This window comes from Meles meles, chromosome 8 (assembly GCF_922984935.1).
Source record: "Meles meles chromosome 8, mMelMel3.1 paternal haplotype, whole genome shotgun sequence".
NCBI lineage: Eukaryota > Metazoa > Chordata > Mammalia > Carnivora > Mustelidae > Meles > Meles meles.
In genome coordinates, this window is record NC_060073.1 from 39,521,501 (window position 1) to 39,543,387 (window position 21,887).

General features: G+C 38.0%; 1 protein-coding gene across 1 annotated transcript in view; it reads right to left on the bottom strand.

Annotated features, from left to right (window-relative positions):
- Positions 1 to 14,766: 14,766 nt before the first annotated feature.
- LOC123948982 (zinc finger protein 133-like) overlaps positions 14,767 to 21,887 on the bottom strand; it is a 49,898-nt gene continuing 42,777 nt past the window's right edge. The window contains exon 2 of the mRNA XM_046016242.1: positions 14,767 to 18,443. Within this exon, the coding sequence (XP_045872198.1) occupies positions 15,525 to 17,444 (1,920 nt within the window). The 5' untranslated portion in view covers positions 17,445 to 18,443 and the 3' untranslated portion in view covers positions 14,767 to 15,524. The remainder of the gene's footprint in view (positions 18,444 to 21,887) is intronic.

Genomic DNA, 21,887 nt, shown 5'->3' on the forward strand with positions numbered 1-21,887 from the left:
CTAACGGTATTGTGCCCATAACCACTAATGCACCTTATACCTGAAACTGGCTAATTTCTGAGTAGGTGCCAAGTGTTCTCTCCACACACACACATGCATACACACAAAATGCAACTATGTGTGGTGATGGGTATGTTAATTAGCTTGATTGCGGTAATCTTCTCCCAATGAATACATACTTCAGAACATCATCTGGTACATCTTAGAAATATACAATTTTTGTACGGCATCCATATTTCAAGCTGGAGAAAAAACATTCATTAACTTATGAATGAATGCTCCAAATTACCAAGATTTAAATTAAAACAAATTAAGACCTTTTACTGCATTCATAGCCCCCTAAAACAGGATTTAGAAACATTAGAGACATTGTTGTTTAGATAACTAATACTGCTAAATCATAGACCATGACTTAATACAAAATAGTACCCAAAAAAGTGTTCATTAGTCCACAGTCCAATGTCATAATGGTAAGTTCATCTTCTGGTGTAGTTCTTCAAAATACTATACAATTCTAGATATGTAAAGGCTCTGAATACAGTGTGCTAAATTAACAGTAACCGCCTCATACCTCACAAGCAGAATCACTGGATTCTGTGACCTTCCGAATAATCTTTATTGACGACACCAAAAAAATGTCTCCATCCAAAAAAGAGGAGGCCTGGCAGCATTCTTTCACTACACAAATATTTATTGTCAGTCAACTCCATGCAGAGCACTGTGCTAGGCATTGGTACCCTGGCTAATGAAAATTGAACGTGATCTTTCCTCACAAGGAGATCTGAGTCTATAGCAAGAGAAACAGTAAGAGTAGCTCTTACTTCTACAACTGTTTTTTTTGTTTGGGGTTTTGTTTGTTTGTTGTTTTGTTTTGTTTTTTAACTTCTATTTCTTAAACCAAAACATTAAAAACTAGATATTCATAGAAAGTATGTTACCATCTGTCCTTTATTATCTTTTGGTTGCTTCCGCATTTTATATTTCCTTCCAATTCCATTTAGCCCAGTACAGAATTTTCATCAGAGAGCCTCACAAACAGCATTCCAAGATGTCCTGTAGTTCCTGAAAATGGACTGTTAGATGCTTTAGTGATGCCATTGGTATGTTAAGTTTTTGATAACCTCTTAGTGAATTGAGAGCAACAGGACAGATTTTAAAATGGCCTTCAAACACGATAGGTTAACCAATGGCCTTTACCTAACTCATCACTGTAAAAATGCAGCATTCAATAAACTCAAGTCACTGTCTGCAGTCTTACAGTGATTCAGCCTGAATTTCCCAGTTTTCCGTTTTCAGGTAATGCATAATAGCACTGCTGCAGAGAGGGCTTTCCTTCACTCGTGGTACTTAACTTGTCCATGGGAAGTCTCTCACAGCTGAGAAAGAATGTGGGTTCTCAAGAATTCAATGTTCCTAAAATGGATACATGAGAGCTAGTCACAGCATCTTAAATGATCTCAGTTTACCTGTGTGTCAAGCTTTAGCATGGTACACAGAAAATACTGGAGAAACCATCTTCACAGGCAAGATAGAAGAGTCCCCTAACATACACTTACTGCTCACCAGAGCTGACCACAGCACCAAATTCAACCCTGAATTTAGAAAAGGAAGTGGCCACCATCTTCTGTGTGAATGCATCTGTCCCGTGTCTGATTAAAATTCCTTCTGCTTTGGACTTATTGACGACCACTGTTAAAATGTTAACAGCATACATCAGCCACCAGATGGAGAGGAAAAGTCCCTGTAGAGTTTTAAATAACACAAAGACAGAAAAGCAAAAAACAAAGCCATATATGGGTGAGTAGCCCTCACAGATGACTCAATTTGAGCACAATGTTTACCACTGTTCTGTATTTTACCCCCTGGGAGATTGCTTATAGTCACTCTGGCTTATCCCAGTCTCAGAAGTTTTAACCTGGTCCACTTGAATTTCCTAGTCTTCTGTGTTCACACGGCTCCTCTGGATTTCATTCTAGGAAAAGGTAGATAAGAAATAGGTTTCTGGTATCCATCCATGTCAAACATTAAATAAGACTAGCTAGCTGTTACCTTAAATAGCCAAGTACTTTTACCTGAGAAAGTTGTTGCAAATGTGACTCCATCAAATCCTCCTGAAAACATCAAGTACTTATTTGGGCCCATTTTAAGGGGAAGAAAACCCTTGAGGAGGTTAAGTGAATACAGAAACAGTATTTAAATTTGGGCTTTATTCCATATCTCATGTTCTTTGTACCATATCATACACTTAGCCATAATTGAAGTTAGGAAGAGTTCACATTTTTTTCTAAGCAATAAGATATAATATTGATGTTGATATTTGTTATTTCTTTTTTATTAGTATGTTTAGTTTGCCAACATATAGTACGTCATTAGTTTTTGATGTACTGTTTGATGATTCATCAGTTGCATATAACACCCACTACTCGTCAAAACACGTGCCCTCCTTTATACCCATCATCTGGCTACCCCATCCCCCCCCCTTCTGTAACTCTTTTTTCCGGAGTCCAGGGTCTCTCATGGTTTGTCTCCCTCTCTGATTTCTTCCCATTCAGTTTTCCCTTCCTTTCCCTATGGTCCTCCGCACTATTCTTATGTTCCATGTATGAGTGAAACCATATAATAATTGTCTTTCTCGTCTTGATTTATTTCACTTAGCATAATCCCCTCCAGTTCCATCCATGATGATGCAAAAGATGAGTATTCATCCTTTCTGATGGCTGAGGAATATTCCATTGTATATATGAACCGCTTCTTTATCCATTCATCTGCTGAAGGGCGTATTGACTCCTTCCACAGCTTGGCTTTTGTGGACATTGCTGCTATGAACATTGGGATGCATATGGCCCTTCTTTTCACTACAACTGTTATCTGCATATTTCTAAAGTACAACATATGTTAACCTATAAATTTTATGAAAAACCCAAGTATAGCTCTCATTATTAGACAGAGCATATGGAAATAAATCTGAGTGTGCTGAGGGGAGGGTTATATACTTTGCATTAGGCATAAGAGCTACTTAGAGATTTAGTTCAACTACTTATTTGTAGTTGAATACTTATTTGTAGTATTCAGAAGAAGAAAATGAAGAAGAAGAAATGAAGAAGAAAATGAAGCTCAAGTTAAGTAATTTGTATTTATTCACTTAATAGGAATAATTGGCACCTTAAAGTTCTCTATAGATCCATTTTCTTTCTACTATAGTTGAGAATTTTTATAATCTAATGTAGTGTTCAGGGAGGATATTATCAATGTTTGACACAGAAGGAGATACACCTAGAGTGAGAGATAGAGCTCCGTCTTTGCAACTTAGCAACTTAGTGTCATATGGCAACTCAGTGGCAAGGAGAGAACTGAAATCTGTGCCCCTCCCTCCTTCTCAAGGGTTTTCCCCAAGTATACTGGACTGGTGCTTAAGCTTCTCCTTTCATCAGTCTACACATGGCTTTGGTTCTAGTATCAGGAAGAAAGAAAAAAGATTATGTCTTATGAGAACTAATGTCAATGTGTCAGGTAAAAAAGGACCTTTCAATGCAACATTTAGGGAAACAACACTTTTTGTGAGATTCAGTGGCTTGTTTTGTTTTTGTTTGTATGTGTATGGCGAATGACAGGGTGTTCTGGTTAATTCACTTTTTTTTTTTTGCCACCACAGTACTACTACTAGAAATAAAATATGTAGGAATAACTAGTTAACCTCTATAAAATGTTTACATAATAATTATCTAATAATTTTTTATTATTCATGTTATTATTATATCAGACCACCATCTAAAATTTTTATTTGAAGAGAAGGAAAAAAACAAGTGATGGATTTATCTCTTAGAACAGTCCTAAGAAGGACACTTCCTCATTGGTCATGACAGGAGAAAGTCTGTTATTTGGCTCTGGGAAACCAAATGACATCTGGGGAAAAGAGAACCTGTGATCAGGTTATTTCGTAAATGAAAAATGAGTTTAAGTGTCTATTTCCTGCTCCAAATTTTTTATTGATTTCAAGTTTGGAACTTGGGGAGAATTTAATTTATCACCCTCAAACTTTAACCACAAAATCATTAATAAAGGCCATTTTAAAATGTGTATATATTATATTTTAAAAATATAATCACCACAATTCTGGAATGTTCCAATAAGTAATGGCCCATAGTATCTAATTTCTTTTCCTACAACAGTAGAGATGCATACTTACCCGAGTTTATTTATGTCTATCCATACCTTACATTTCAACATTACTATCATGATCAAGGACTGACAAATCTGGCTAAGACACAGGGAAACAAATTAAATCCTGAAGTGATATCTTTACATCTGATATTTGCTATATTAATACAGTTGCAGTTTAGTGTTATGCCTATATTAATCTTTAAAACACCATTTTCACTTTAAATATAATAGTGCCTTTGATTTTTATTGCACAGAGATACTTTGAAGTAAATCTGATAGAATATCTGTTCTTCTAGTCAATATCTACTTTCTTATATTTATATTTATATATAACAACAGAAGCAAGGTCGTTATCTGCAATAGTTCTGGTATCATGGAAAGAAAACAACATGGAGGATTAGGGTTGTCGTCTTTAGTCTTATTTTAAGTGGATCTATAAACTTGGGCAAAACATTTTGGGTTTGAAGGTCTCATTCTTTGTCATGTCTAGAAAATATACCTTTATTATTAAATTAGAGGTGAATTAGATGTCCTTCCCCCAACATTGCTAACGTTCATAGAGCATTTCCCATGAACAAGGCACTCTTTACTCTCAGTACTTCCAAATAAACTATCATTAAATCTTAGCATAACTGCTTTTTTTCTATTTTTTTTTTTTAGCGATTTTATTTATTTATTTGACAGAGAGAGAGATCACAAGTAGGCAGAGAGGCAGGCGGGGGTTGGGGGGGGAAGCAGGCTCCCTGCTTAGCAGAGAGCCCTATGCAGGGCTGGATCCCAGGACTCTGGGATCATGAACTGAGCTGAAGGCAGAGGCTTTAACCCACTGAGCCACCCAGGTGCCCCAACATAACTTCTTGAAAGTGGTCTTCAAGTAAAGGATGTAAACTTTGAGAATCTGAGACAGTAATAGCTAAATGTGACGAACAGGCATTTACACATAGATCTTTCTGAGGACTGCCTTTTCTGTTACATTATACCAATTCTCAAACATCAGGGAAACATTTCCTAATGTGGGAACCCTAAAACTCTGAAGAAAAAGGAGGCGAGAGTATTATAATTTGAATATCCCTTCCCCTGTCTATAAATAGAAACCCACACTCGGGTGTGTAAATGACTGGAAAAGATTTGGGTTATTGCAGATGACAACTGCAGGAAAACAATGTAAGTGAAATAAAAGAAAAGAAGTCTTCATCTTTTCATTACTTCCCAAATTCATTGAGGTCTCTAAAACTCTAAGGGAATTATTGACACAGATCTCATACTAGTGAGATTCACAAATGATCTTGCTTTTTGAGAAGGATGTAAAAGGAATGTAGCATATTCTAGAAGAGAAGGATGAGGAGAACACATTTGATAGCACATGAGAAACATTCGAAGAATGGGGTGTTGGTTAGCCTGGGTAGTAAAACATTGTGAAATATGTTTGCTGTATATGTTTGTGGGCATTGGAAGGGTCAGCAGGCAGAACAATTAGACAACAGGCAAGATACTAAAGTAGGTTCAATAGATAATTGCCAACAAACTTCAGAAGGATTTCCTAACAATTCAAGTATCCGAGAGATGAAACAGGCTGTCTTCTATGAGGGAAATAACTAGAGAGGTCAGCTGACTTGCTGCCCGTGAAGACCTGCTAAGGATTCATTGATAAATTCAGAGTTGGGGTGACAATAGTAATATGAGATGTGAATCTATAACTGTAGTATTTTTTTCCTGGTTTAACTTTAGTAAAGCTAACTCCTTTGGTGTCTACATGTTAGTGCGTTTCTTTCCACCTGACTGTCTCAAAGACAAAGGTATGACTGTCTTAATATTCTCATTGCTTCGTTGATGGATTAAAAAAAAATTCTGTCTTGGATGGAGGCTGATAAATCTTAGTTATTAACCCAAATAGTATAAAACTAAAAAAGAAAAAAATATCTTTGTTCATAAAATGTCTACCTAAACAGCCTACTTAAGAGAAAAATTCCAAAAACCACAATCTGGCTTAGATAACAGAAAAACAATCATTTGACCATTTGTACAGAATCAGTGTTTTCACTATGATTCCTACACCAAATTCGTATTTTTTTTCCTGACCCTTTTGTATTGGCAAAAAATCTATCTTTAGGATTGTTTCTCTGGAGGCAAAAATATCCCACTGTGTTACCAACAGCTGCAGCCTTCCCATATCCCATCAAGTATCATTTTAGATGGATACAACCAGGTTTTGTTTTGTTTTGTTTATTTTTTACTTTTGCAAAGCTCTTTTCCTAAAGATGCATAGCAACCAGCCTGAGAGTTATCTTCAAAAAATATACTCATTGGCTTTAACTAATGTAGCTCATTTTCAGGAACAATGTGGCAGAACTTATTTTTCATTCATCAACAAATGAGAGATGTGTACTTCCAACTCCTAGTCTCTACCCACCCTCACCTCTCCCCAACCCTACCCACATACATACCTTCTTCATCTGAATGACTTCAAAGCCTACTTAAATAGGGCACTCAAGCATCATCTCTAGAAGTCAATGACTGCATAACTGTGTTTCTCCTTTACTTCTTGCTAGCCCTCCTCTAGGTTCTTAAAAACTCTGGGAATAATAATCCCTTACTGTAATTACTGAAATCATCAGTTTACTCATCTTCTACAAGACTGCTGCTGGCTTTTCTCATTTTGTTCTCAGGATCTTGCCTAATACTCCTGTCCCTGCAAGACAGAATAGGCACTTGGTGAATGTTTTTAGCCAGGCAACAAATGAGTCAATACTATTTCTTCCTGTCTAAACAGTTCTCTGATGTACAGGCAGTGGAGATCCAAGATGATATTGCAAGACAAGTACTGTTATTTTGCTTTCTACAACATAGGATGTTTTTGCCATGAGGACCAGCCTGTAGGGCTCATGTAGAGTCTACTGCTTTAACTAAATGTGCACTTTTTGTCGACAGAAGAAATCACTTCCTTTAAAGGGATATCAATTCTTATCGTCTTTTTGAGTTAGTTACCATTTATCTCCTTAAACCTTTCTGTACTTAAAGATATCCCAACCACGCCCACTAGCATACTATGCATACAATCTGAAAGTTTGGCATCTGTTATTATATGCCAGTCCAGAAATCTGATTATAGAAAATTAAATGGTGTTATCATATCTGAAAGTGTTTTGAATAAAGCCATTCTGTGGCAATCATATGGAAAACTATGCAATATAGTCCCTTTATACAGCAAACACAGCCCCGGTCTGATGCATCACAATGATGTATAATAAAATATTTGAAGTACATGTTCATTAATTACAGATTATAAAAATGATAACAATTATCTCTCACACTTCACCTAATGTCTCCACATGATGAATCTTCAGCAGCAGATGTGTGCCCGTTTTTGACAACTTCTATTTTTCCTTGCTAATAGCCCTCTCATTTATTTTCCTTAACCTATGTCATCACTACTGGAAGAAGTCTTTCAGACACAGACCATAAACAGTAGTTCATCTTCCCCAAACAAGTCTTGCATGACCAATTAGACTGATTACATGCTCCTTTCTTAGAATTTGACAATTCGAAAGAAAAGAGTTTGGTTTCTATTTCTTCTGACAGGAGTATCTTTTTTTAAAATATTTGTTCCTCAAAATGTTGAAAATAGAACTACCCTATGACCCAGCAATTGCACTACTGGGTATTTACCCTAAAGATACAAACATAGTGATCCGAAGGGGCACCTGTACCCGAATGTTTATAGCAGCAATGTCTACAATAGCCAGACTATGGAAAGAACCTAGATGTCCATCAACAGATGAATGGATAAAGAAGATGTGGTATATATACACAATGGAATACTATGCAGCCATCAAAAGAAATGAAATCATGCCATTTGCGACGACGTGGATGGAACTAGAACGTATCATGCTTAGTGAAATAAGTCAATCGGAGAAAGACAACTATCATATGATCTCCCTGATATGAGGACATGGAGAAGCAACATGGGGGGGTAGGGGGATAGGAGAAGAGTAAATGAAACAAGATGGGATTGGGAGGGAGACAAACCATAAATGACTCTTAATCTCACAAAACAAACTGGGGGTTGCTGGGGGGAGGTGGGATTGGGAGAGGGGGAGCGGGCTATGGACATTGGGGAGGGGAGGCGAACCATAAGAGACTATGGACTCTGAAAAACAACCTGAGGGTTTTGAAGGGTCAGGGGTGGGAGGTTGGGGCAACCTGAGGGTTTTGAAGGGTCAGGGGTGGGAGGTTGGGGGAACAGGTGGTGGGTAATGGGGAGGGCACGTTTTGCATGGAGCACTGGGTGTTGTGCAAAAAGAATGAATACTGTTACACTGAAAAAATAAATAAAATGAAAAAAAATATATTTTATTTATTTGACAGACGGAGATCACAAGTAAGCAGAGAGGCAGGCAGAGAGAGAGGGAGGCAGGCTCCTTGCTGAGCAGAGAGCCCGATGTGGGGCTTGATCCCAGGACCCTGGGACCATAACCTGAGCCGAAAGCAGAGGCTTTAACCCACTGAGCCACCCAGGTGCCCCGCTGACAGGAGTATCTTAACTGGACTTTTCCTGCTGTGAAAGTGCCATTTGGGTCCCTGTCCCTTGATACCTGGATCCTGGTGGTTTTAAAGCTTGCTTTTCTGGACTTTGGGACTTTCTTTAAGGCATTTTATTTTATCTTCTCTTTCTGTGAACTGAAGCAACTTTGTCATTCTCAACAAAACAAATGAAGAAAAACATGAACAAAATACAAAATTGTACCAGATGAAATACGGAATGATGAAATTGGGATAATAATATTCCCTTTTGTATCTATTCAAAGAGTTATATACATTTCACTGAATACAGTGCATACTCAGAGGTTGATGCACATCCTGATATAATCACAAATTAAATCCTGACCCCAGAGAGATTATATCATATATGGATCAAGATGTTAGACCTAGTGGAGGACACGAGGCATCTACATACATGGTTTAATGCGTAGTAGAGGATCTGATGAAACCCTCCATGAAAGATCCAGATACAGTGCTGTGGAAGTTCTAAAGGGAGTCAAATTAGTCATGGCTTAAGGGGTAGAAATAGAGTAGTAGTTGAAGAAATAACACATATGACATGTGAATACAGAAAATTCAAAACTGTGTCCAGGGCATGGATCGAAGTCAGAAAGCATGGATATGATTCAATCTGCAGGTCATTTAGGCACAAAGTCAAGGAAGTATCAGGGAGCAGTGGGAAGAGGTCATAAATTCAAGTAGGAATAAAATCTTGGAAGGCTCTGAATGCATTTATTAGTAAAACAATCAGGAGTCAGCAGGCTTCAGGAAGATCAGCCTAGCGATCCTGTGGAGGACGGATGGGGAGCATGGAAGAAACTGACAGTCCTACTGAGAGACCATCTCACGACTCCTTGAGGGTTACTGAGTGTGAGGGAGCCTTTACAATTGTGAACGTGCTCAGCCTTATAAACAGGATTCCTTTTATTCTCTCATCCTTTTAATTTTCTTCAGCAAGAAAAACAGACTCTGGTAAATCAGTCTATTTTAAAGTAACATTCAGATCTTACAGAGAAAAGGCTGAAAGTCCATTTAAGTCAGCAGAAAACCGAAGAACAACCATGGCTTGAATTTCGTGCATCAGTGATGTATATCTTCGAAGGGTTCTGTTCTGAAAACCACAAAGCATTCTGAGAAACTGTTTCTTTCTCCACTATTCTCTTTCTCTACTTGTAGTATTATCTGGCTCTGACTTTAAAAAAAAAAATGTTTTCCTTCTTCACATGCTAGGTAATGACTTGACCGCCAACATATCTAGAAGGTTATTTCTGTTATGATTTCTCTTTCAGTCCAGAGAATGACACTCAGATAAAGCTTTTCTCCAGCATACTAGCTCTGAATATGTGGACTGTACTTTAAATACACTCCATTGAATCATTTAGCTTTCAATAGAATATGTTCGGGCATCAACTCTGTCTAGAAGAAAGACTTTCATATATAATTCTATAAGCCATATGTTGAAAACCATATCCAGACAATGATAGCTGAAGAATTTTGAAAACTAAAGACATATCATAAAACATGCTGGCTTCCTTAATAAGCACACGTCAAGCTTTTGAACACATTATTTTGTTCATCTCTTAAATGCACAGTTGAATAAAAAAAAAGTCTAATGTTGACAGTGCTCTTCCTAGAGATAAGGTGAAAAATTAAAACCTCAAATTATAGAAAGATCCTACAGATATCACTAAGAACCAAAACAAGACTAGATCTGTTTAAATGTAATACAAAGATTTATGGCATCATATATATTTGTTACACACTGCTATTAGGCAACATAGAATCAAAAATCCTGGTAAAATCTCTCAATTAAAAAGCTTAATATTTGCTCAGGGGAAGGCACGTAAAATCTTAGTGAAAAATGCTGCTGGCTGACTGGTAACTGTGCATAGAACGTGCCCTGGCGGGGTTTTCCATTGGCTGCCGACATGGTGCAGTGCTTTTTCCCAACCATTCTTTGTTAATCTGCAAGACACTCGATAGGTATATTATAGGACAGTAACAATTTGCTAAAATGGACTTTAATGAAAACAGGCAAGTATTTGTTTTTAATTAGAGGCCAATATGTCCTGGATAACAGATGCCCAAATCTCTTCAGAGAGTATCTGGGAAATAAATATTTCTTAATGTTATGATTGTTGTTATTTTTACTGCAAGTGGCATTTGGCTTCCTCTAAAGTACAGCCCGCTTTATGGATGTTACTACATTATCTTCACAGCATGGTAAACAGGTGTCAACTCTGATTATCCTGGTTTTGCAGATGGTTGAAAGAAACTCAGGAGTTCCGTGACTTGATCAAGGTCATAAAATGATTTGAAGCTGCAACTGCCATGGGCCTACTCCGTTTCTTATTAACTCTAGTTAAATAGGGCACAACAGAAGGAAAAGAGTATTTTTTTAAAGGACTGCTTACCATGATCCTAGTTTACATATTATCATTTAATCTTAATAATGGTGCAGATGAAAAAAATAATAATAATGGTGCCGATGAGAAAATGAAGCTTTTAGAGGTACCCGATGTTTTTCAAGTTCATGGAGTAAATTCAAGGGTAGAGCCAGAGTGTGAACCCAGGTGATCCCTATGACTCTTCCCACTGCATTTTGCAGGTTGTTCTTTACTACTATGACAGTTTGTCTGTGTTTCCCAAGATTGCAGCATAGAAACAGCAATTTTGATTTAGCTACTTGGGTATAAGAAGGTGAGGGAAGTAGGAGGTAATTGAATGCATCAATATCCAAATCTATCAGAATCTATCGCTTGCTTTCATCATTCTGAGTGTTTTCCTTTGGCCTTCTTACTATTGTATATCACAGCTAGTACTTTGAGGTTGATGGAGGATCTTGTCCCCCAACCCAGATTTAGCAGATGAGGAATCCAGAGAAATGTTCCCCTGAGGACCGAATATCTAGAAAGAAACTCCTCTATCTAGATTCCTTCTGCTCTTGCTGGAGGAGACTAGAGAGAAATGTCTGGCAAGGAGATATTGTGAACAAACTTAACTACCCGCTTCTCATGTCAGAGTTCCAGATTAACACCATCCATGACCCACTTTCACATTTTGTTTTTAATTCCACATGTTGGACTCATAAGGCAATATGTTTTTGAGAGTAAGCAGATATCCTAGAAAGGTCCAAGATTACACAAATTGAGTTATATTATAAAACTTACAAGATAAATCCTTATGCACTTGCTGCTCATTTTGTTCCAAACTTTTCCAAAGAAAGTATTCTTTTTTTTTTTTAAGATTCTTATTTATTTATTTGACAGAGAGAGAGAAAGATCACAAGTAGGCAGAGTGCCAGGCAGAGAGAGAGGGGGAAGCAGGTTTCCTCCTGGCTGAGAGCCCAATGTGGGGCTCGATCCCAGGACTCTGAGATCATGACCTGAGCCTAGGGCAAAGGCTTTAACCCACTGAGCCACCCAGGTGCTCCGAAAGGAAGTACTGTTAATAATAATCATGTACAAAATCAAGTTTTGTGGTTGGAATGTGTGTGTGTGTGTGTGTGTGTGTGTGTGTGTGTGTGTAATGACAAGGAAAATCCCTTCAGTTTCAAAAAGGTTTATTTGAGATATAAAGAAATAATCATGTCATCTAACATAAGCTCATACTGTCTGCCAAAAGGGGAAAACAGATAAATTACAATAACCCAAAACTGCTAAGTCTTGTTTCAGGCTAACACAGTGAACTGAAATTGATTCGTATCATTCTCTGATGTCAAAGAATATGAGGAAAAGAACACAAATCTTTGTTGCCCAAAACATTTCATTATATTATATTCATTGCAAGGTCACTTTCCCATAATAAACACTAATCATTCTCTGGAAATTTCACCCATTTTAATCCCAGCACTAAATGGATCACATCCATCCATTCCATTGTTATTATACCATGTTTAATAGACGAATGTTGATTAATGAAAATAACCCAACCAGGAAAATTGCTATTGCTCCTTTGAAATTGACTTACAAAAACTGAGAAGTTTTATTTACTGACTTAGGGGACAGGGTTGGTCTAAATGTAATAGACACAGAAACAGAGTAAGAGAAAAGACAGCGAGAGAGGGACAGAGAAAGAGACCGAAGATTCTTGCTCATCTGGAACAGGATATATGTTTTAAAACATTTATTTATGAAAAAGAAAACTACTTGGGTAGATGCTTTAAAACAAAGCAAATATCCTGTTTAAAATTTGGAAATAAAAACAATTCTAAATAAGGATCACAGAAGCAAATGACAGAGTTGAGAGGAATAGCATAATTTTTAGAGTCCAGAATATGAAAAACAAATTTCAAATGTAGTGCCTCTTCATAATATGGTTGATTAGATCAGGGTTTATTGACTGGTTTTCCTGGTTCTAAAGAATGAGTCGATGAATAACTTTCAAAGCAATGGCTCCCTTCTAATGTTATTTCTGGGTTTATTTAAATCACTCATTTAAATCTTCATGAAAGTTATTTCAGAAAGAAATGGAAGCAAAATGGCAGTTAATTTTACTGCATTGGCAGGCATGGAAAAAGTTCAGATATTGCATATTTCAATATTAGTATTCATATTTGTTTTTTTTTAACTTTTGCTTTTCCTTTTGAAATTATCTGCCAGTTTTCTTCTAAACTCTTTAAAGTGGTTATAATAATTGATTTAAAGCCATGGCTGCGATTTCCAGTAACTAGGTGACCTGTTGGTCTGCTTCTACCGTTTTCCTTTGAGTAAGATTCCATTTTCTATTTCATTCCATATCTGGTCATTTTTAATTATATTCAGAACACTGTGTATTTTTTAAAAAATGCTGGAGACTAATGTATGGATACTTCTCAAAAAATGCGAGGCCTTGGGGCACCTGGGTGGCTCAGTGGATTAAGCTGCTGCCTTCGGCTCAGGTCATGATCTCAGGGTCCTGGGATCGAGCCCCGCATTGGGCTCTCTGTTCCGCAGGGAGCCTGCTTCCTCCTCTCTCTCTGCCTGCTTCTCTGCCTACTTGTGATCTCTGCCTGTTAAATAAATAAAATCTTTAAAAAAAAAAAATGCGAGGCCTTTCCTTTATCTGGCAGTTCGGATATGGGCTAATCTTTGTGATTTCTTCAGGAGTTGAGTTATTCTAGGCTGTGTTACAAGTGCAATACTAACAGTGATTATTCCAACCACCAACCAACCATCCATCCCAGGAGCTTGCTTCCCTCCTTCCTTTTATTTATTTATTTATTTTTTTGCTTATGTTTTTACTTTGATAAAATATCAGAAAAAAGAAAGTTGCAAGAAGACTATAAGGCACTATTGTATCCCTTTTAACCGGATTTACCAGGGGTTTTCATTGGTTCTACTTGTGTCCTCTTTCTCCTTCCATCTGTCTGTCTGTCTGTCTGTATTTCCTCCTCCCACTCTTGGAGACTGTATTTATATTTTTTATATTTATTTTGTTTTCTATGAACATTTTCAGATCACTTCTTTTTTTTCTAACAATTTGTGAATAAGTTGAAGTCATTGTATCTTTTTAATCCTAAACATTGACTTGTGTATTTTCAAAGCAAAGATGACTTTCATGACCACAGTATGCTGCATTTATCATTGATTTAACATTGATTAAGCAATCTTGTCTAGTCCGTAGTCTTTCAGCTATACTTTTTAAGTATAAGTATAGTATATATACTTTATAGTGTGTGTGTGTGTATATATATATATATATATATAGTGTGTGTGTATATATATATATACTTTATACATATATAAAGTATATATATATACAAAGTATAAAGTATATATATATAAATATATATACTTTATATAAAGTATAAGTATAGTATATATACTTTTTAAGTATATATATTTAAGTATAAGTATAGTATATATACTTTTTAAGTATATAAAGTCTACAAGCCAATTCTATACCAAGCATTGTATAGCCATGTCTCCATAGTCTCCTGTAACCTGCAACAGTTTGTCAGCCTTTTTGTGTTTTTCCTGGCTTTGATGTTTTTAAAAATTAAAGAACAGTCGTTTTATAAAATTCTACTTAATTTAAGTTTATTTAAACATTTCTTGTGAGAGGAGACTTAAGTAACAGCTTTTTTTTTTTTTGGTGGAAACATATTTTGAAAATACATGTTATCTTTTTCAATGAATCCTGTTAGGGGGCTTATGACGGCAATCCGTCTCAATGTTAGTGCTTAACTTTGTTAAGGTGATGTAGGCTTAGTTGTTTCACTATGAAGTTACCATGCTTTCCTTGTGATTGCGTGAGTTGGAGTCTTCTGAAAAAGAGGATGGGATTAGATGCACAAGGAGTTATTGGGAAAACCATATTTGAGAAAACAAAGGCAAAGAGTTAAAGAAGGCAGGGAGAGGCATCAGATCTGGATTGAAGGAGTGGGAAGGATGGAGGTCTAGGCAGGAGACTCAGCTGCAAGAGAGTAAGAAATGTTCCTTTGAGCCAATGGTGGGGATTTGGGAACCAAAGCTAGCCTTGAAGAGATCCAAGTCTTACAGGGTGGGAGACTTTTATTATGGGAGGCAGCCCCATGCACCATAGGATGTTTAGAAGCATCCTTGGGCTCTATCCGCTATACACCAGTAGCAGCCTCCCAGTTGTGACAAAAGAAAACATCTCTAGATTTCACCAACTGTCACTTAGGCAGGGGATAAAATTGCTACTAATCGAAAACCATTGTTTCACACAAGTAGATTTTCTATCCTCTGATGAAAGTTAGTATCTCTGAAGTCCCACCCTTGACATGAGATTTCCCCTAAATTTATTTCTTCTTGCATGATGAGGTATGATTTGTGATCTATTACTAAAGCCTTGCTTACACATCATGTGCATGAAGCTTGTTTACAACAGATGTGTCCTCTGGTGTCTAGCAAGGAGCGATTTCAGCCTAAAGCCTTCCCCACACTTACTGCAAATATAAGGTTTTTCCCTTGAGTGTGTTCTCTGATGTGTGCTGAGAGTTGCCTTATCACTAAAACCCCGCTCACACTCCTGGCACACAAAAGGCTTCTCCCCAGAATGTGTCCTATGATGTCTTATGAGAGCTGACTTCTGGGTAAAGCCTCTCCCACACTCCTTACACACAAAGGGCTTCTCCCTTGAGTGGGCCATCTTGTGCCTGACTAGATTTGCTTTCTGGCTAAAGGCTTGCCCACACTCAGGGCAGACATATGCCTTCTCCCCAGAGTGTGTCCTCTGATGACTGATGAGATGGGACTTCTGTCTAAAGCCTCGCCCACATTCCTCACACACAAAAGGCTTCTCTCCTGAGTGCGTCCTCTGATGTGCAACAAGAGTTGACTTGTGTCTAAAGCCTCGCCCACATTCTTGGCACACATAAGGCTTCTCTCCAGAGTGTGTCCTTTGGTGTGTCATGAGAGCTGACTTAACACTAAACCCTCGACCACATTCTGCACACATGTAGGGATTCTCTCCTGAGTGTGTCCTCTGGTGTGTGGTAAGGTTTGACTTATCACTAAAGCCTCGTCCACATTCCTGACACACAAAAGGCTTCTCTCCTGAGTGTGTTCTCTTGTGTTTCATGAGGTACGATTTTTGACTAAAGCTCCGGCCACATTCAGGGCACAAATGTGGATTCTCCCCTGAATGAATTCTCTGATGTTTGCTGAGAGTTGATTTGTCTCTAAAAAGCCTCCCACACTCCCTACACACATAAGGCTTTTCCCATGAGTGGGTCCTTTGGTGGGTGATAAGGTTTGACTTATCCCGAAAGCCCCGTCCACACTCCTGGCACACAAAGGGTTTCTCCCCTGAGTGTGTCCTCAGGTGTCTGATGAGAGTTGACTTCTGGCTAAAGCTTCGTCCACACTCCTCACACACGAAAGGCCTCTCCCCAGAGTGGGCCATCTTGTGGGTGACTAGGTTAGACTTCTGGCTAAAGGCTTGCCCACATTCTGTGCAGACGTAAGGCTTCTCCCCTGTATGTGATCTCTCGTGTGTGATGAGAGCTGATTTATAGCTGAAGCTTCGACCACACTCACTGCAAAAATAAGGCTTTCCTCCTGAGTGGGTCCTCTGATGAACAAAGAGGGCTGATTTCTGGCTAAAGCCTAGCCCACAATTTCCACAATTCGCTACTTCAAATCCTGAGAAATCTACCCACTTTAATACTTTCTCTGTTTCTAAATGGTTTGCCTTCTCAGCTGAGCTGAGCTTTATTTCCACCACTGTCTTGCCTTCCCTCAAGCTTATTAGCTGTCCATCAGGTGGGCTGAAGAAAGCTCTGGAGGTGAACCTCCTCCTTGTCCTCTCCAACAATGATTTGGAGCCTTCTTCTCTGCCATCGTCTTTCACTCTTTCATTGCCGAAGCTTTCACAAGAGAGTGATTGCTGCTGCTGCTGTTTCTGGTAGGCTGGGCAGAGAGTGCCTGCTAGCAAGCCTGGGCAGATTGGAAGGCAGTGATCATGTAGCCTGTGTTGGTGTTGGCAACTGCAGAAGTCCAGAGCAGAGGAGGAACCAAGTTGAATTTCTGGCTTTGCATCTGCTGAGCAGGAGCTGGGCAGAGCTTCACCCTCTTCTGTCCAGGGTTCCTCCCCCTGCTCTAGCAGAATGACAAGTGTTGGCTTGGGAAATGGGATTCCCAGGGAGACCAAGTTGCTATAGTTTTCCAGCATCACACACCTGTACAGCATCCTCTGAGCATGGCTCAACAGCCGCCACTCTTCCCGGGTGAAGTCCACAACTACATCCTGGAATGACACAATGGCTGCTTCTCTCCTGGCTGTTAGCCCCGAGGCCATTTTTCTGGTCACCTGAATGGTCTCCCAGAAGACGGGCAAGGTCTTCTTTCTGCTCAGGTTTGGCTCCTGTGCAGTAGCTACCCCTAGGACAGAGTCTACATGTCTGACTCTGGATGCGGGGACTTGTCACTGAGAGGCTAAAGCCAGTGGGGACACAGTTGAAATGTCTGTCCCATGGCAGGTACGACACTGTAAGGGATAACAGATTAGAGACAGACTCCTTATAGCACACCTATCTTTCCTTAAGAAGTTTTATAATTTTAGCTTTTATGTTAAGGGTATGATCTATCTCAAATTCATTTCTCTTTGGTATATAATAGAGATCAGGGTTTTTTTTCCACATGGAAAGGAAGTTTTCCCAACACTTCTTAAAGAGACTTCTCTTTTTCTTTTTAAGTGCATTGACATGCTTGTTGAAACCACTGGGTTATATAAGTATGGGTCTAATTTTTGACTCTAGTCTGATCTCTGCTATGCTCTGCTAGCTTTTGATGGTGTCCATATGTGAACTGGAAGATTTGGCTGCACTTTCAGATAGGTTTGCTTAGTTACTCAATTTCACAAAGTTCTGGAATCCAGTCATTTAGAGAATGGCCAAGACTGGGTGACTTCTCTTTACCTACCAGGTCTTTACCCACTGTTTTTTTGTTTGTTTGTTTGTTTTTTCTCAAGGGTGGGGTGGGGGAGAGAGAGAGGCACAATTGCTTGTCTGAGCTGAGGTTCCTCCAATCTACAGTCTATTCCAACTAGCTCTTGGCATCCTCAGTCCTCCCATGGTACAACCTGGCAATGACCCCCAGAAAGAAGTATCTACTGCTCTCTCTTCTTCTCTCAAGTGCTTGTTTCTCTATAAAATTCAGTTCAGTTAGCTTCTTCCAATCCTCCAGTCTTCTCTACTTCATAGAAAAATGTGATTTTTATTTTTTTAGTGTTTTTCTTGTTGTTACCATTGAAACAAAAGTCTTTCTTTTCTTTTATGGTCTGACAGCAGAAATATTCCTGGTGGGGAAAAATAAAGGGAGAAAGATTAGAATTGTTTATAAGGAAAATAAAAAAAGGAACTCACATTTTGAATATTTTGTGCTACCAATTTTTTCTTCCTCTTATCATACTTATCATAAATTGGCTATTTTTTTGGTCCTCAGCCATTGAAATTTACTCATAAGCTGTACAGTTAATATTTAACTTTAGTAACATTATTCTAGGATCAAATATCAAAGTTTTACCTTGCTTTTGTGATGGGAGATAAAATGGAATGATAGAGGTCCATATCACAATCAAAAGAACAGGAGTCACCTTAGTAATCTTTTCTCCTGTTATTTATATTTGGCTGTTGAATATGCTATCCAAAAAGGCCTTCTCAATGACCCTTGAGAAAGTTCTTTTCAGCAGACACTGAGGAGTAAAACAAGTCAGAAGTTTGTTCATTATTTCACAATGAAAAGGCAGCAGGATATATATCATTTAAATAAGAAAGAGAATGATGACTATGACATTATGAAGTGCAGAAATAAGATGATTTTTTCTAAGATTTTTATTTTATTTTATTTATTTGACAGAGAAAGAGATCACAAGTAGGCAGAGCAGCAGGCAGAGAGAGAAGGGGAAGCAGGCTCCCCGCTGAGCAGACAGCCTGATGCGGGGCTGGATCCCAGGACCCCGAGATCATGACCTGAACTGAAGGCAGAGGCTTAACCTACTGAGCCACCCAGGCACCCCAAGATGATTTTTTAAAAGAAAGTTAGGGAAATCATCCCTGTTGGTTACAGTGACACAGTGAGGCTTAAAATGAGGATGCAAGAAGCTGATAATAAGAACATTTATTTGGGTCTGGCATTGGCTATTGATTCACAAGTAGGCCTGGGTCTTGGATTCTAGCTGGGAGCATTTGGACAAGTCCAGTTAAACACAGCTTTACTAGATGTACAGACTGTTTGAAACTGTTTTTGTTTTATTAAAGACAGCATTCACTGTGGTGCTCCTACAGTCTTTCAAGGCATATAAGGGAAGTGAATAGACAATATGAAGGAAGAAAATAATCTCCTTGTGTGCTTTCCCTGTTTTTTTCTTATTTCCCCATGTTTACCCTCCCCTAGCAATGTTTCAGGATTCAGACTACACAGGAAGGGTTATCTGAGTGGCAGCACTCTTCACACTGTTCACACAGAAGGGCATGATTAAATGATAATAATAATGGTTAATAATAAGAATGATAATAATAAATGAGATTTCTTTATGTTTCATGTAGAGGCCAGCTTGTGGGCACAAATACAAGCAAAGATCATTCAAGAATCTAAATGCTCACTGTAGAATTCTCTATGGGTAATATGAAAAGATAAAATGCTTTTTCTCAGCATTTGAGCCTCAGAATTGAGGCCCAAAGCAAGATGATTCTCCAAATATCATTGTAACTCAAGCTACCAATAGGAAGAGGGAAATAAAGGGAATTCTTTGATTCAATAAACTTAAAATTCATTTGGTTAATCCATTTATACATGTTTCTTAATGAAAAATCTTCTCAGATACTTCAATATGTCTAAATTCACTCTCAGGCATCAAGAAAAAGACGTGGGATATAGTGTTTCTGAAACATATTTGATGAAGGAATTCCTTTCCCAAAAGTATCTTCTGAGATAACTGTTCTAAAAAACATGCTTAAAAAAACAAAAAACAAAAAGTCCAAAAAGAATGCTTTATTTCATTCATAGCTCTTTGAAAATTTTTATGGAAATTGAATCATTTATTTTATAGGAAGAAACCAGAGGAACTCAAGATATATGGAGAAAAGTATATAGTATAACATTCATAAAAGATTGGTCTTTGTCCTTGGTTAATGCTCAAGGAAAGTAAATCATTAAACAGCGGCCCTTTCCTCCCATATTTTCTAAGTGCAACATGTTTCATATCCTCATCAGGAGGTTTTGAGGTGCTATTGTGTTGTGAGTGTCATTGATGTAGATGTGTGTACATGTGTGTGCATTGTGCATTTTTGAAGATCTGATGAAACTAAACAGCGAGTTCCGTAAGGGAAAAGACCAGCTGTTACCATTTTTGTTTTTCAAAACTAAACTGCCTATAAAACAAATAGAAGCTTTGAAGTAAATCACTTCATGTAATTAAACCACTTCATCTAGGTCCTTTTCAAACTGGTATCTTTTGTGGGGCGCCTGAGTGGCTCGGTGGGTTAAGCCTCTGCCTTTGGCTCACGTCATGATCTCAGGGTCCTGGGATTGAGCCCCACATAGGGCTCTCTGCTCGGCAGGGAGCCTGCTTCCTCTCTCTCTGCCTGCCTCTCTGCCTGCTTGTGATCTCTGTCAAATAAATAAATAAATTTTTTAAAAAATTGGTATCTTTTGCAATCTATAGTTTGCAAGATCATTTTCCTATGATATATAACAATGAATATTTATTAAGTGTATAATATGGTCAGGTGATATAGGATACATGCTAAGGATTCTTCTATTTCCACTGCCCATTTATCAAGGAGCTAAAAAATTAGAGCATAGTTTATTTCCTAATATGGAGGTAGTTTGAGCTTAATAACTTTAATTAAGAGACCTAAAGAGCTGTGAAGAAGCTACTACTGCAATAGCATTTAGGTTACTAGAGGGCTTTCTGCTTGATCAAGAGAAATTAAGGTATTCATACACCCTTAACCACCTGGAAAGTAATAATCAGAGGTATAATTAGAGAATGGATAGAGACTAGTGGTTTTCTTTCCAGGTGAACAATAAAAAATGAATGTCAATTTCAGCATAAGGCTTAGGGATTAACTATAAAGAGCAACTTATAAATATCTCAGTACTAGAGGACCTCTGAATGTCATACCAAAATTTCAGCCAGGGGACTGTGGTGGTCAGTGGTGGGGGCATGAATAAAACCATGAGGGAAGTGAGGGTGGGAATAGAAGTAGATTAAGTTAGATCAAATGGCAACAGAGTAAAAGTGAGAGAAGCTATAAGAGTGAAATAAGGGTTCATATTCTCATAATAGTACATTGGCCAAAAGAACGAAGTTTAATAATATTTAAGAATGAGTCATAGCTATCTTGGACAATGATCTTGGCAACGGCAGTACACAGTGCCTTCTGTGAAAAATCCATCATTCTAAGTTTTCTATAAAAATAATAATGTGTCTATGTGCGTGTATGTGTGTGTGTGTGTGTGTGTATTTAAAATATGAGGTAAATGTTCTCATGTTCCTCATCCGAGGAATGAGGCACTGACATGGTAAGGTTAAGTCATTTTTCAAAGTGTTAAAGTAAAAGACAGAAACAACATGAGACATAAGTTAAACTCATTGTTAAGGCACGGGAAGATTATCAGAGAATGTTAAGGACAAAGGAGAAATGGAAATGGAATGGGTAAAATTCCCTCCAATTTACCAAGTCACAATAAGCTGTTCTTAACAGGGAAGTGTCTAACATAGTAAATTCTGCAAATA